The sequence below is a fragment of the Aquila chrysaetos genome, chromosome 4 (assembly GCF_900496995.4).
Source record: "Aquila chrysaetos chrysaetos chromosome 4, bAquChr1.4, whole genome shotgun sequence".
Lineage (NCBI taxonomy): Eukaryota > Metazoa > Chordata > Aves > Accipitriformes > Accipitridae > Aquila > Aquila chrysaetos.
In genome coordinates, this window is record NC_044007.1 from 43281726 (window position 1) to 43299422 (window position 17697).

Below are 17697 nucleotides of genomic sequence, written 5' to 3' on the forward strand. Positions count from 1 at the left end.
GAAATAATTTCACAGAAATCTAAGACTCTCCTTGACAATGTACAACTTGGTAGTGAGCTTTTTCAAACTTCAGTGTTCAGTGAATGAACCTCTCATAGGAAAGCCTAATACAAAAGAGAAGAATTTTATTGTTATTGGTCATCTAGAAACACTGTTTTTATGTGCATTCTCTTAAGTGGAATTCCTGTCTCTTGTCTAAACTTATTGGCTAGACATTGACTTAGTGTTTCATATGGGATTGTGGTTACAGAAACATCACTGCTTGCAAAAGTCTCACAGCAATTTCTGTAACTTAATCAAATCACTGATTTTTAATTCTTTGCTACCTGTGCTGTCTTATATTTGGAACAGAAGTAAGAAGCATGATCACAGAGGTTCTCCCCAGTAATCTGCTTTCTCTGTGCTCATGTGGAGACTTTATTATCATGTGGGGATGTTCTTGTACAGGAAGGAAATAACACTGGCATTGGTCTACTGCAAATATCTGGAAGATAAATTCTGTTTCCAAATTCTTGCCCATCTGTAGCAAGATGTATTCTGAGCAAGCATTAGGTGACACTTACTGCAGTGCTAACATCTGTAAATGTGAGACAGCATTATCATGCCATTACCTTATTCCTTTGAAATTTTCTTCCTTTTGCTAAAGATGTATGAAGTTTCCTCACACCTGTGTCCCCTCTTTTGCCATAGAGAGTGATATAAACATTTGCAAAAGTTTCTGCTCCCCAGCAGTCGCCAATATGTACAGAGACAACATACTTATAGACTGTAAGAAAAGAAAAAAAGTTTAAATAAAGCTGACTAAGTACAAGGTGTACTTAAAAGAAAACAGCAACACAGAGTATTTAGTAAGACTACTGCTTGTTTTTATTTCTGCAGCTACCAAAAAATCTGCTACACAGCAATTGAAATAGTCAGGTTACTCTTTATGAATCTGATCTCTTCATGCTAAGTTCAATGAAGACTTTCCATTAATTTCCTTAGAAATTTGAAGGACAATGGACTTGGACAATTTAGACTTATGCAGCTTAGAGCTACTAATATCTAGATGAATTCTGCCCAATTCTATCTTAGTGTGCAAGGTCTGGAAAATAAGAATTCATCTGAGTTTGCTCAGGGACTGTTAGAAACTGAATTATCTTCGCAGTAGATAATAACTATCACAGGTCAAAGAATAAGACACTATGTAAACTTTATGCAAATTAGAATAGCAGAGACAGATGTAGCATAGCATCTGGATGCATGACATACAAGTTTAAAAATTTACAAAATGCACTTATTAATTTAAGGTGCATGACAGGAACTATAAACTTTTTGCCTCCCTAGTGCTCTTGTATAAATGCACTTCTACACAGTCAGATTGGATTTTCTTCTGAGGAGGATCATTAAATTGCATATATGTTCATACTCATACAAAAAGAATAACCAAAATTTTTCAAATGTAATTTTTTATGTACAGTCCTGCTGAGCTAACATTTAACTAATGTAATGCTATAGTTCCTTCTAAGGTCATGAATAGTTTTGAGGTATTCAGGGACCAGAACTTCTGGAACTTTAGAAAAGCAGTCATGTCTCTAATTACTTTTATCTCATATGTAACTGCTAACTTTTCTGAACAAATGCAGTACTTCTATAGGTCTTCACGTTCCAAGTGCGTCTCTGAATATACTCAAAAACTCTCAGCATGTCAAAAAATAGTCAGGGAAAAACAAATAGAAAACTTTTTGTACAATGAGGCTTACTTCTGATACTTGTGTTAGTAACTAAAGCTATTATAAGCTAAGTAATTCACTAGTAAGTCTACCACAAATCACTTCCATGGCTTTGAACATGTGCTTTATCTTTAAAAAGTATAATTATATTGTTCAGTTTTGCACACTTCGAATCATACAGAAGATTTAGCAACTGTGAAACCCAATATGCGGCTTAACTGGAAAATTAAAATTTCTTAAGTAGTCAGCATTTTTGCAGTGTATATACGAAGACAGTTACAATAGAGCCACTGAAGAGATCAAATCCAAAGTGCTATATTGTATCTGTGGCATTGATTTCTTTCCAGGAGGTTAGTTTACATTATTTATATCTTCTCAGTGTTTTTACCTGGTAAAGTTTTCTGGTCCTCATTGACTGCGGGGAATTCTTTCACTAGCTCCTTGTCTTCTCTGTTAAGAGACAGCCAGCAGTTGCAGTCAAAGTTCAGTTCTCGTTTTGTACGTATCTCTTCTAAGTGAAAAGACTTCAAATGCCAACCCTCAAAGCCTGGCACATCATCACAGCAGACCCGAATCTTGTATACATCTCCCAGATCTCCAGTCTCAACCTGCAACAAATATGATGAGGAAGAGCACACTGTCAGGGCTGGTTCACTTACAGAGATTTTCCCAAATCTCTGTATAGAATTCCTAAACTTAACATTAACCAATGAAAAAGTTGAACTGGAGGCTGGGATAAGTATGATGAGACAATCAGTTCTTCTCTTTTTGATGGTATGATCACGGGTGAGATTGTCTCCCTTATTTTCCTCTGTTCCCTTATTAGTATTGTAAGCATGATGTTCTACCATTAGGGTGAGACAAGGTTAAAATTAGTAACATCTGTGCATTTAAGCTCTTTAGACAAAAGGTAACATGTAAAGCTTTGACCCTACTGGATAAAGAGAGCATTAACTTACAATTAAAGGTTCTGATATCAGCAGACAAGTGAGGTATTAAAATTAATGATAATTACTATGAGCCTAGAAAGTTTTAACTAAATTCTCATTTGCAAAATGATTGGATTTAGAACATGAAATTACTTTATAACCAATTCTTTGGAAAAGAGAAGGCATATCCCTGCATAAAAGTAAATCATGAACGTTACAGAAATAACTCTGTAGAACAACACAGTCCTGTTCCCATACTGCATATGGGAAATGCAGTATCTAGTTGCTGATTGTGGGCTTCTGTGAGATCTGGCTAAACCATCCAACCTAGGGCTGTGGGTACCAGGATGCCCAAACTGCATCAAGTGCTAATGATCTGCATGACATTAACCACTGCATGATAAGTCTTCTGAACACCAGGAAGTGGAGTGATGCAGCCTGTCACTGGGCAACTGCAAGAAAGACAGGGTGGGAAGTGATTTTCGAGTGAAACAAGACAGAACTATTATTTTAAAAAGGTAACAATGACAATTATTTTTAAGAAGGATCAAACCAGAAAATGTTGCCAGTGGCCTTGTTCTTCTCTCATATTGCTTTTTTTAAAATTTTTTCCAGACCAGTCATAACATAAGCTTTGGTGACTGTTGCCAGGAAATAAATCCTTTGCGCATCACAGTAGCATCACAGTAAGAAACTGAAATTAGTCTCACATAATCATGTGCTGGCACCAGCAGCATCACCAGCAGACTGGCTCCTAAGACAGAGTACAGAGCTCCCAATAGATTTATTTATTCTGCTTCTCAACAGAGCTCTGCACTTGACAACCCTTCACTGCTGACCTAGCTTGCTTAAAGCTAGTTTACATGCATTTGCACAGTGGACCCATACATGTACAGAAGTATCAGCTACCTTATTCTTATTAGGGAGGAACCATACAAAAAATGTGGTTTTGTCATTTGGGGAGTTAGCCACCCTCATTAATAACTGCTATGCAAATAAGAAATAGTAAAGCATCAGAGTATGAGGAGGAACAATTAATTGAAAATAAAGCAATCTGCCAAGATCATTTTAGAGGAGCTTGAACTGTTTATGATGTAGAACTTATGAAAAGAGGCCTGTGGTAGGAAGGAATTGTACTTGATGGCTTAAAAGATCCCTTCCAATCTGAATTTCTTAAGGTAAGTGTTATAAGTGGTTGCCATGTCACTCATACAAAATGTCAAGATTCAAGGCATTGTTCTTTAAGGACCAGGGAAGAAATCCTTCCTGCTCTCTATAAAACATCCCTGAGGCTGCAGAGAATCTCTCAGTTCCTGAACTGCAATTCCACAGTACCCACAACAGCCACACAGCAGTAGCTTTACACAGAAGAAGATGGCACCAGACTTGTCCCCTCTCTAAGCCTAGCCTGCCCTCCCTGTCTGTATGCCATGGCGCATATGGAATTTAAGGCTGTCCCAGACTATGGTGCACAAGTGAGAGGGATTATGCCTCTTTGATCTACCACATCCTCACAGATTCCTGACTTGGTCTCCACCATTGCACCATGAAAAGGGAAACGTGGGCAGAATTTCATGTCAAGAGTTTTTCATTCATGCTGTGTACGCTGCAAAGGAAATCCTTAAATATGATGGACTAAGTAGTCTAACTCCTTCTAAAACATGCATTCATCTCTTGTTAAACTTAACGGGAATTATTTGGGTTCATTGAGAGGAGAGCACATGGATTCTTCACCCATCTAAACTACACTTCCTTCACAGGCAACAAAATCATTGCTGCTTCTCTTTCAGAACCAGACCACTGACTTGTAAAATTACTGCCTGCAGATTTTCTTTCTTGTAGATGGAACTCATGACTGTATCACACAGCTACTCTAAATGCCATGCACAACTTATTCCATAAAGCTCTCTGGTTTGGAGTTGCAACATTACAGAACTTGTTTATTGTTATATGACAGGGCAAGCTGTACCTCACATTTTACTTTGTCTTCTGCTACCCAAATTTGCAATTCTCTGGGCTTCTAAATTGTCATAAATACATGTGTTATAATCCTTGTAGGAAATGCACAGTTGAGATATATAGGAAAATAATTTCAGAATACAGGACAGACTATTTAAAAGCCATTATTTTCCCTTTTGTTTCTAGAATTGCAATTTCAATTAATTCCATGATTGCCTTTGAACAAGCAAGCACTAGTAATCATACTGTCTATAATCCATGGAATTAAACACCACCAACTATTTTCAGTTGAGTGTATTAGATATTTCCCCCCTTTTCATGGGTCTGGTTTTTTCCGCCATAGGTCTGGCCATTATTATCCTTTCTGTTCAGCTCCATCATTGTAACAGAGCATTGCCATTACATCATTCTGGTAATCCTTTTCTGAGCAATTTAATATCATCTGTTTCCCTTTGGAATACCATATCCTATCTTTGATCCCATAATTGGCTTTTCCCTCCATCGATGCCTATTAATTGATGTAACATGACCTTCAAAGCAGAGACAGACAAATAATCCATCACAAAGTATATAACCAATGAATATCCCAGTTTTAACTTTGCAGAATGTTTGCAAGAGGACACTTTACCTTGTTTTTATTCATGATAATAATTTCCTAATTAATTTTTCCACATTTATTTCTTCTGAACAGTTTTATGTAATATTCAGTACTTGAAATCTTAGCTGAGTTGGATGTGATTTGTCATATACTAAACAACACAATATTTTTTCCATTACATGATTGAAGGAGGATGGCTTTTATAATCAAGAGGATTGTCTGGCAAAGCCACTGGGGTATTGAAGTTCTCAGAGACAGGTAACTGATGAAGATGATAAGAGAATTTCATAATATTTAAAATCTTTTCCTTTTTGACTCACACAGGTCTTCTCCAAAGACATCATGCCTAATGTAATTAAAGCATTAAAAATTTACTGTTTGGGTACACATTTAAAGTAAATTCTTTATCACTTCCCTGTTCAAAAAAAAAAAAAAAGGCACAAAAATTATTCTAGTTAAAAGGGTGTGGTCAAAGCATCCTAAAATTCAGCTGAACAGCTTTCTGTCAGGAACTCCAGAAATCCTACTGCTTGTGGTTTGGAGCATCATCTCATACTGTGGAAAACATATGGAGTATTACGTTATGTGATTTACAATTTTCTGTCACCCTCACGGTCCTTAACACAGCATACATTCCATATTTGTTGTGTATTTATGAACAGTCCTACTTGCAGAGCTCTGTTGCTCATATCATACTACCTGTGCTAGTGCTTTGGAGAGTAGTTTTAGGGATCCCAATCTGTCAGTCGATATATCTTTGCATTTTATGATTCTCTGGATAATAGATTGTGCGTGATACACTAGGACTCTCCAAAGGCATGCTCTGACAAGCCTACTCTGTAAGTAACCAAGAAACACTGATGACTGAGAGAAAGATATATATACTTTACAAATTTACTCATTCCACGTGAGATCAACAACTGATTCCTATCACCACGGGAATATCAAGGAAAAAAATTCTACTACTGCACTGTTAGTTTACTTTCATTTTCCCAGTTACTATTCAATATGTGTGTTCATTGGAGATGGCATGGTGTTTGCCATGCTATCTTCAACTAGAACTCACAGCAGATTCAATAACATTGACACATTTACCTATTTCTCATTTTAGTCATTAGAACTAAAGTGTTCTAATTAAATTTATTCTTCTTTAAGCAGCTCACCCACTGTACTACAGGTGCCTGAGACCACTGAAACCCAACAACTGTACCTGATAGCATGCTGCTATTTTATCTCTTTTAACAATTTATTCTTTATGCCTGCTACATGCAATTAAACTACACCTGTTCTTTCATAGGAGTTGGTTAGAAATATTTTGGATCAAATAATCGTTCTGAATACGATACACATCTGTGCATGTATTTGTGTGAGAGCACCTGGAAAATCATGAATTTACATGCCTTTCTGTCCTCAGTGTGCCATAAATGTATCTCTGAGATCAAAATTAAGCTTACTGTTTCAAAACAATGTGAGCTGCTTACAGCACATAACCTGGTGTTCTTTTTACTGCACTATATTACTAAGGACATTTGTCTAGGACCAGGATCTTGAGGGGGTTTAAAAGTTCATTTACTCCTGCTTGTTGGAAAGATGAATTCACAGCTTGTCCTCCTTGTGATATCAAGCTCATGCCTCCAGCCTTCTGCTACAGTGGGAGACCATGAGCAAAGCTTCTGCATTCTTCTGAATAGCCTTAGTAAGAACAAAGAAAGGGAGAGTAACAAGAAACTGGGTTTATTAGCTGAGCCACCTAGAGAAGTTATGAAGGTTTTTGTAGAGATACCTGCAAATCCCCAAATACTCCTTTATATTAGACCTGCTATTCTGATTTCCTTAGAATGCAACAAAAACTGTAAAACACTGTAAGCAATGTGGCAAAGAAACAAAATTTCATGCACAGTAAACAATGCTCAAATAGTATTAACTTCTTCATACAAAGCAACAAAAACAAGGACACAGATAGCTAAAGGGAAAATATAGGCACTAACCCAAAGCCAATCCAAAGTATGAACAAGCATTTAGAAAGCCATTAGGGTGGAAGCCTGGTACGATGGATATGGTACTATGGTACCTAGGATAGTAGACTATGAGGGACAACCATGACTGACACATAACAATACTAATTTCTCCTAGCATGGTACCCAGTCATTGAAATTAGGCAGTCTTAACGAGAAATACATGCCATTTGGGAAATTACCGACAAGTTGGTTGTTGCAGAAGTCTGCTTTGTGCAATGATGCCAAAATTCAGCCAGTTGGTGTGGTTGCTCCATAGGTAGATTCTGCCTCTATTGACCTCTTCAGTTTATGTCGATGGCTTAGGAAGCTCCTTTTGTTGCTCAGTGTGTTTGCCGTCTGTGTTCTGATAAGCAGCTGCTTTCTTGACTTTAAGAAGTGCCATTTATCTTTTCATTTACTCCCCATAAAGTTCCTAAATTGCTTTAGCTTGTTATTTAAATTAAAAATTCAGCCTCGATCAGGTCATTATGATGAAGCTTTGACAACATTTTCTAAATGTAGTTTTGCCATTGTTTTCAGAACATTTATTTCAGCCATTGAAAAGTATTTCTGAGCTTTATAAAACTGCTTTGAATTGCAAGCTATTTCTCTCATCTCACTGGCTAGAAGCTGTACTTCATGCCAATCAACAGAATTTGCAGTGACTTAGCCTAGAAAGCTAGGACAGAATTTGAACATTAAAAAGATGCCTCAGATGAATCCTCTCAAAGCAGCAGGATGCATGTCAGGTGTACAGGTAGTCAGGACTGTGTTAGGGTTGATTTTAATACTGGCCATATATATGCTATTGCTTCAGGGTTCATCACACTTTGATATGCGTGAATGCATTCTCCAGTGATTTATGATTAGCCAGAAAAATCCTCTGCGTACTGGCCTGAGAGACAGAACTATTTTGGGGGAGAGTGGATACCGCTTTACAAAGACTGAAATAAAGGAAAGAAAAGCCCACTTATGTCCCCTGGGAATACTGTCAAATCCTTCATCTTCTGCATTTGCAAATAATTGTATATTGCCTTTTGTATAAACTGCAATTCAGGAATCTTTAGAGAATTAGAAAAAATGCAAGATGAACTGGTCAATGCAATAAGTAACACAAAAGGGACCAATTTTCCTCCATGGTGCATACCCCCTGAAGGCACTGAAAATTCAACACTGCAGCTGGCTGTAGTAGAACAGGACTACCAGCAGATGACCCAAGATCTAAAGTTATAGCATTCTATCTTTTTAAATAAATACATCATTTGTACCAGTCAAACTAACATTCCGTGTGTGTGTGTATATATATATATATATGTATATATTTTGGCTAGAGAGGAATGTCATGATAAGGTCTGTGTAGTACTCAATATTTATGACTTACAATGAATTCATCTGTTGCTCTGGGTAGAAAGCACACGTATCCTGGGTTTTGTGGAGAAAGCAGAAGCTCATCACTTTTTCCCTTTGAGCCATAAATCACAAGGGTCCTTTTACACTCTTGTGGCTCTGGGGAATCTCCGTCTGTTTTAACCTGCACTCTCCACTGTTGTGCTAAAAAAAATAAAACCAACTTTAGCATCAACATATCAATTAAACATTTTTAGTATCAATGGCAGAGAGCAATGGATGTCTTTGTCATCATTACAACTAAGAATTTAAAGATTACTATGAACTTACATCCCATTTAATAAAAATAGACAGACATTCCTTCTCTTGAAGGTAATTTTAACTTAAATCAGACTTGATAAACACAAGATGATTGTTGAATTGGGTATGAAAGCAGGAATTAACACCAAGGAAGCAGAAAAAGGACTTTTTGCCTAGGTTTTTGCATTCTTTGTAACAAAATAGTTGCTTTAATTACAGTAATTAATTTATTAAATTTCCATTCTTAAAGTGTTCTTATGTAACATGAAAGAGAAAACTAACATTTTTAAAAGACTTGTATGTGATCCATTTGTAAGAACTGCTGGCTAATACTCAACTGGTTAAACAATGAAACTTAAACTTCATTTCTCAGATTTTTCTAACCTAATGTGTCATGTTCAGTCTGCTCATTTGTCAGATAAGATCATTCATTAGGGTTGAATCCAAAATTTACAGAATTCCAAAGAGGTGTTTGCACTGACTTCAGCTCATAGCTTGGGCCTTTCAGAGATTCTTTGTTGGTAGGTGACCCGTAATCATAACAATGTTTGAAGTCCAGAACGCAACCGACAAGCTACAGAAAACGAATCCAGGTGTGGAAAAAATACTGTGTCTTGGATGGACAGTATAGATTAGAAAGTTACTTACTTGCTTGAAAGTAAATCTCCTCCTGAATTCAAATGAATTATTTGTAGAAAAGACACTTTATCCTGCATGGTAAAGGGGACTTAACAGTGGAAGGAAATCAAAAGCCTGTGTTTAGACTGTGACTGGTATTGTGATAATATGATAATTTGCTAATGGGATTAATATAAAAGAGAATTATATTGTGATTGTGTGTAAACCTACAATTCAATGTGCTGACAAAATAAATTTTAGAATAGTTTAATTCAAAAATAAATTGGATGTGATGCTTTTTCTTACAGTACTGTGTGCTTTTTTCATACCTTTTGTTTTCCTCCACCTGCTTGGAGATGGAGACTGCATGAAAACCTGATCTGGTTCTCTTGATTTATAATTTTCCTCTGGTTTTCACATTGTTTTCTTTAGCTAATTCTGTTTTTCCCCTTGTTATAGAAGCTGTTTCTGCATTACATCTGACTGTTCCCTGACTCTTCTGGGCTCAGCTACAAAACAGCAGGCAAATACACATCTCACCATCAGTCTGCTGAGTAACACACTAACTGAAAGGATCCTTCCATCTGAACTCTTTTTTTGAGGTCATTTCCAGGAATGAGTCAGATGTAGTATGTGGAAGATCCACACTTTGCCTAATGAGGAACTTTTGTTGTTTGATATATGTGCCAGCTCTGAATTTTGTCTCCTTGTGCCAGGTTGGCATGTGGTACCCTTCAGGGTGTCACGCTTGGTGAAGTCAAGCATCATTTGAGCTTCTGCTGTTCCTGAGCACTCCACGGGTTTATGAGCGGCTTCAAATTTTTACAAAGACTCCCAACATAGCCCTGAACCTCTTATCCTCTCCAACCATGCCCCATTTTGAAGGCTGTCCCAGGAACACAGCAGAGAGGAAATTAAGATAATTTTGCATTACTGTGTTTCCCAGGTGAGGGGTTGTTTTCTTTTTCTAATATCCTTGTGCTTCAGGACAGAGCAAGCCCCAAGTTAAGAGAAAACATGGATGCATAACTGCCTGTTCCCTGTTCAAAGAGGCAGCATGTTTAGAGAAGGTATTTCAGCATTTTTTATTTTAATTAATATCCATGACTGTGTTTTTAATTATTATTTCAGAAGAAAGGCTAAGACGCGGGTTGGGAGTTTTCCAGGAAATAAATCAGTGGTTAACAGATTTAAGGCCTCTTAGCATCTGCGACTGTTTGTTCTCCTACATTTACTTTTAATGCTTCTATAATTTGGTAACTGAGCTAACCCAGACTGACTGCATTTTCTCTCAGTTCAGCAAATTCATTTAACCTGCTCATGCCAGAAAGAAAAAAAATCTTTTTTCTAATATTATATTCACTTAGACAGCTACTTGGTAAGGATGGCTATACCAGACAGGAGACAGGTGCCAAATACTTACTGCATTCAGTGATTTCTATATCTCTTTTCAGGATATTCTGAAGTTCTGGAAATCAGATGACTGGGCTCGAGTAGGTCATCTCCTGTGTTTCATATGCGTGGCCACATTAAAAAAGAGAATTTTCCCCAGTACTACTGAACTGTGTTAGCTTCCTTTCAGAGTTACTAGTGTGTTAGTGTATTATTGTACTTTCAGCTTATGTGTAAAGCTATAGACATTTTCTTTGAGACTTCAGTATGGCAAATGCTAAAATGAATGGTAGGGGGAAAACAGAATTCTGTGAAAAAAATCCCAGAATTCCTTTTTTCTAAAATAATATAACCAAGGATCTGATTTCACATTACAGAGATGTATCCAGAGATACATTAGAAGCAGGGGTCATTTGTTGACTTTCAGCAATTAAATGGAATCAGTTATAACAATTTCCTTCCAGAAAGTCTTTTAACCACTAGTTTGGAACCTGAAAGATGCTTGCAGTAAAACTGTGAAAATCAAACCTGCAATGACTTCTGCACATAGCAAACCGGGCAAGGTAAAACATAAAGTCAATGTTTCGTAAATATAATTCAGAAAACTGAAAAAGGAAGGCTTTATTTCTGTTTTTTAAAATATGAACACCATTGGTTTTACAATACATTATTCCAGGTTTTTCCTCTGGTGTTTTTTAGTCTTAAGACCTAGAATGACATTCACACTTTGCTAGATGTAGGAGCAGGTTGCTTACTTCCTGGAGATTGTAGAAATTCATGTTGCCTTGAGGCAGAGCAGTCAGTCTACTTATTTTATTTTCTTAGGAAATTCAGCTCCGCCCGGCAATATATATTGTCATTGCATTTTAGAAGCAGGACCAATCCATTTACAATTTGGGAATTCTGTGATTATTCTTACTCCATTAGCAAATACTTGCAATGTAGGGAATAATTTAAAAACAAAAGAAGTCATGGGAGAATTTACTGAATGTTTTTTCTTTTCTTATGAATTTTCTATATACCTTAATACCAACAACCTTGCACAACACAAGAAGAGCCAACCTAGAAATATCTAGTAACTGAGCTCTGTTCATTTTATTCACTGCCCACAAAAGCCCACAATACCACAGAGCACCCTACAGGAATCACATTACAGGAACCCAGCTCCTTTTAACCGACTGCGGTGCGGACAACATTGGAATATACTATGTTTTGTCTCCTTGCTTTGAGAGAAAATTCTTTACTATGTGTTATTACAATACTCCACCCATTTTGAGGCAGAAAAGGAAAAGAAATAGAGAAAGTAGAAGGAGGAAGTAGTAAAATTTCCCTAAAATGTAGGAAACTTTTAGAGAGTGATGTAAAGTCCCATTCTCCCTCAGAACAACTTCATCATTTGAGAGCTGAGAGCAGCTATCTGCCTTCTCTACCAGGGCAATATGCTTTTTATCTTGCATCAGACATACAAGGTGGCATCAAGAGAATACAAATAAATCTGTTCCTATGCCTGATTTGCCAGAGCCTCTCTGTAATCTACAGATGTACAAAGGTTGCTGAGAAAACTTGATATGGGCATACTGAATTTTGGCAGAATCCATAGCCAGCAGGAGCGTTCACAGGGACCTGGGATTTATGCTTCATGAAAGCTAGCATAATGCCAGCCTGGCTGAAGAAGGACCAGGAGCTTTCAAGAAACCTGCTTATCAATGATGACTTTCAAACTCTCTTCTTTGGCTAGGTGGTTGAACAGGTTACTAGCCTTATCTAAAGAGAATGAGACTTCTGACCTTCAGAGTGACTTATGAAGTGTTTTGTTTTGTTACCTTTGCTTTAGACCTGACCTAAGCACATTGATCTTATCCTGAAAATCACCAAACAACACTGAATCATGCCAATCAACTTTTTATGACTTTCCCTGAAGCCCACTTGCAGAGTGCAGCTCATATAGAATATGACCCCATGAATGCATAAAACATTGGCTCCCTAACATCAACACTGCTGCTTGCCTTTTATTCAGTAGATGTATATTATGTTAAAAGTTTTCACTTCCATTGTGAATGGGACTGCTTATCACTACTATTTGCTCTACCATGTGAAATCTTCACTGCTACAGCTGCTGGGAGAATTTAAGGCAATCATTTTTTCTTCCAAGACTCTACATCTCTGGAATTGTCTCTTATCAGCTCTAACCCTGGTACTGTGTCATTATAGATTGACACAGAACTGAGTACAAGACACCTTTCCAAACCTCTTGTGATTGCTACCCTCCTATAAAGCTCAGTCTTCTCACATGCAAGGTTTATGAGATAACCACTACGACAACACAAATTAAACTGTGAACAATCCTGAGATCAGTCATGCTCATCACCTTTTTTATATAAAGCATAAAAGCACGATCTCTCACCTGTCTCAGTTCCTCACTGGAATGAGCCCCTGGGTAAAGAAAAGATGGCTAAAGAGCAATTCAAGCTAAGCTTATGCATAGCTAATCATCAGAATACTTCCTGAAAATGTTCTTCTTTATACCTTCATTATTCAGAACCTCTGATCTCAACCTAAGAAATCAGCACACGCTCTTTGGGTCCTCCTGGACATCTTGACAGAGTGATGTTGCACAAACCGATTAAGCATAAGCCACTCCTTTCTCCTCATAATCAATATATTGTGTCTAACCACTCTTGACATGCACAGGCTCTCAGCAGTCTGCATCTGTGCCTGCTTATTACAGCATAATAAAGAGGAAGCTGCACTGGAAAAAAACCCTTAGATTAGTAGTAAAATATAGACTATTTCCTGAACATAAGGTGAAATAGATATTGTGGCTGCATCTCTGCACTGTGCACTTAGCAGAATCCGAATCCAATTCCAAGTCACTCTTGTGAAAACCAAATTTCTCTGTGGGAGAGCCTTTACTTACCTGAGTTAATCAGTCTCCTCTTGTCAAAGTTATGTTGCCATGGAACAGTAAAGCTGTTGGCTAAACTGGCTAATTTGATTGAATGCAAATGATTTAATTTTCACTGAAACTGGAATTAGATTGAGAGATCAGGACTCATCCTACAGAAGGCAAGTCACTGTTTTCAGAGAAAAATGTAAATGTTACTTTTTTAAATTTAGTTTCTCCCATACACTTCCCAGACACAGTTGCACAGAATACACATTTAAAGTTAAATATTCATAAGATACTTGTGTCAGTGTATTTCTCTTTTCTGGTTAGGGAGAAACACAGAGATGGTATCTCAAATTTTAAACACTTGGGAGGTACTAGCATATTACAGTGATGAGGCTGTCTTTGTAGGTATAAAAACAGAAAGCTGGGTGGGTAGTTTTTTATTAAAATCTTTTTATTAATTCAAGCAGATTTAGTCAACTGAATGCATATATACTACATTTAGCTTCACTAACGGATTTGGAGTTTAAGCCTGCATTATTTCTGGCTACTTCGGGAATACCCTGATGGATTTTGACCTGAAAATGCTTCCACTGACACTTCACAACACATTTTTCAGCTTGCTGATGTTTGCTAAGGGACCTGTCCCCATGTATTAAATGACAGTGACATTGGGATAAGCAAAACAACACTTGAATCTCTTCTCAGAGGAATTCCTGGCTGCTTTTAGGACAGAATAGTAGAAATATGAAGAAAACCAGAAACAGTTTATGACCAGCATGTTTTTCTCAATTATTTCTAAAGGCCTAGTCCTTTCTGTAGACTATTGCCAGAGAATTTGTCTTCATTTTCTTTCACAGTTGTTCGTTTACACGTACAATGAGGTCACTTGCTCACATATTTGTCACTTAATGCTGATTTGCAGGTTAAATTCAAACAGCAAACACAACAGTGTAGAAAACAACTCTTACCTTTAAGGAATGCCTTCATTGAATTGCCATCCTCTAAAATATGAACAGGAAAAAAAAATACATGAGCAAGCTTTATTATCACTTTTCTTCTTAAGTTACAGTCTTATTCAGAAGGGTTCTTCAGCAATAACGAGGCATTAAGTATACACTATATTGTTATAACACAAATATTCTTTAACAAAATACTTACTATTGGCAGTTAGCTCCCTCTCAGTTGCCCCATCATCTTGATATTCATCTAACCATCTTTCATTGCAAAAACAAAAATAATAAGATTAATAAAAATTATCAGTATATTACAAGTAATCTGACAATTACCTTCTCTCTCCAATAGTGTATTTTTTATACTTTTTTTATAAAATTATGCCTTGAAACTACTTCCCAGTATTTTCTTTCATATATTCATCATAGTTGGCCTTATTCATATTAGGAGAATTTGGCTTACTCTGCTCCAGGCAAATAGGAATTTTCATGGCAGCTATATATAGTACTATAGTACTATATGAAGTACATTATATGAAATACTAAGTATTTACAGGATCAGAGACTCAACTGTACATTTGGGGGGGGGGTATATAACCTGCAGTGGTTAGTTATATTCATTGTACTTAAAATGATATATAACCCCTGCAGATCTGGAAGTTTCTAAAGCTGTAGATCTGCAGCAATTAACTGAACTTCTCTTTTTACTTTTCTTTCATACTGATGAATTTAAGGAGCTTTCCTGCAATATCTTTTCACTACAGACATACATCCGTACTCCAGTTGATCTCCCTTGCTGATATAATAAGACTTTACAGCCTTTAACAATCTCACTTATTTAGACATAAATAAATACGTGCTCGCTATCAGCTCCTTTTCTATTGGCTCCGTGTTGATGTTGCATTTGTTTAAACTCAAGGATCCATAATATAGTTCACTTCTTGCATGTAACAAAATTCTATGAATAAATCTCTTATGCATGAAGTCTAAACTCCACTGTATTTCAACTATTGTTGTAATAAATAGCTTGATTAACTTTTGTGACCTATCTATCTCCTCATTTCCTCCTAAGAAACAAAAGATCACTAGCAGCTTCCAAAAATAGAAAGCAAACTTTGAAACATTGGCAGCACACTTACACCTCAGGCAAACAATGACAGAACTCCTCCAGTTCTATATATAAAGTCCCTAATCTTTTTGTAAGAGCTTAACAACTTCCTTTTGACAAGGCAGTTTTATGGAGAGCCCAGTGTCTTTATTAAGTATCCCACCCTTTAAAGAAGTCTCATAAAATCTCCTTGAAATTAAAGAAATTATTCTTTTCCAATACCCATCTTTAATGCACACCAAACCAATTAAGAAGTCTAACAGCCAAAAAAGAAAAACTAAACCAAAAACCTGATCATCGGAATAATAATTCTGAGAGGAGTAAATGGTTCTTAGCCAGTCATTTCGAGGAGCCTTGCAAACCGAAACCCTGTTTTCTCGTAAACAGGTAGGATTCCTAAAGGAGAGCCTTTTTTACTGAACCCCTAAAGATTTTCAAGACTTTAAGGCACAGTTCCCAAAATAACATGGAAACTATTTCAGCCATGTAACCCAAACTCATGAGTTCTGGAAACCACACACTACAGAATATAATTAACTGGTTCTAAATTACAATTCAAACTACTTCTGTCATATTAAATATACTAATATATAAATAACACACATAAATCCTTACTTTCATCTCTTGGTTTATTTTATGGGGTTTTTTTTTCTGTTATAGCCATATGACACAACTCAATGACTGCTAAAATTTCAGGTTGCAGTTGTCTCAGATAATAAGAATATTTGGAAGAATAGGCTGTGTAGTAATTATTAGAACTGAGAGAGTCAAGCATTTTCAAATTTTGCCCATGGTACCAAAATTCTAGACCTAGTAAGACAGACAAGTAGATATTACTAAATGAAAGGGAATACTGTAGCTCTCCTTTAGGAGAAAAGTTAAATGTCTTTCCAAAGATTTCCAGGATATATATAACATTTTCAGTGACTGAGAAAGAGAAACTGACCAAAATCAGTGCAGCTAGATCTTTACACATAATACTTCTTAAAAGATTGAGAACTGCAAGCTTATTTATTTTCATGTGGTCTCTGTATATTTTAGATTAAAAAAAAGATCAATGCACCTTTCCTCCTGTGCAACGTTTGGGTTTGGGCTTCTTTGCATTAGGCTATGACTCCCTCCTATACCAATACAGCAACTGTGTTCTTTGTCTTCAATGGCAAAATTTTGCATCCCTTGTATGTTGAAAAACTCTGGGGCATTGCTCATACATCTAGGTTGTGTGCTCATGCCTGTTGTGCAATTTTTTCTTTAGGTTGCTGGCAGTGTAACAAATTATTTTTCTCAGTGAATGGCATACCTATTACAAGGAAATACAACCTCCTGAGCTTCCTTTCCTTCTTTATGTTTGATGACAATCTTATCCAGGAACCATCCATTGCCTGTGTTGAAATGACAAAAGTTTATCATGTGAAATAATGCAAATTTTTTTAATAAATTTAAAAGAAAAAGGCTCAGATTATCTTTTTCCAGCAGAAACACAGGTCATATTAAGACAGAGCTCAGCTAAACAGATAAGATATATTAACAGAATGAAAGCTTTATTATTCTCTGTCTCTCACAAGAGGTACAATGTTAATTCTTCTCTACCTTGCTCTGTTTTAATTTTAAGAAGGGTGGGGGATTTTGCTTGGAGGCAAGTATATGCATACGTCTGTGACCTGCCAACACCATTCACATCCCAGCTTACATCCTCTGGTTCCTTGTGATCAGGCACAAGGACGTTGGGACAAATCTGTTTATGCAGTTAACTGAGATCTGTGTGAAAGCTGGAAATTTTGGTCCCCTGTGAGTGAAGTTGTGATTGCATATATAAAAGCATTAATTAACAAATCATTAAGACTACTGCACTCATTTGCAAATGGAGTGGGGCTGCAGCCTTGGAGGGCCTTTC

General features: G+C 36.7%; 1 protein-coding gene across 1 annotated transcript in view; it reads right to left on the reverse strand.

Moving 5' to 3' along the window:
• The window catches only part of RP1 (RP1 axonemal microtubule associated), a 184886-nt gene that overhangs the window by 70287 nt on the left and 96902 nt on the right, over positions 1-17697 (reverse strand). The window contains exons 29-34 of the mRNA XM_030012421.2: positions 17104-17185; positions 14904-14959; positions 14714-14746; positions 8577-8746; positions 2101-2320; positions 612-766 (exon numbers count right to left, since the gene is read on the reverse strand). Of these exons, the coding sequence (XP_029868281.2) occupies positions 612-766; positions 2101-2320; positions 8577-8746; positions 14714-14746; positions 14904-14959; positions 17104-17185 (716 nt within the window). The remainder of the gene's footprint in view (positions 1-611; positions 767-2100; positions 2321-8576; positions 8747-14713; positions 14747-14903; positions 14960-17103; positions 17186-17697) is intronic.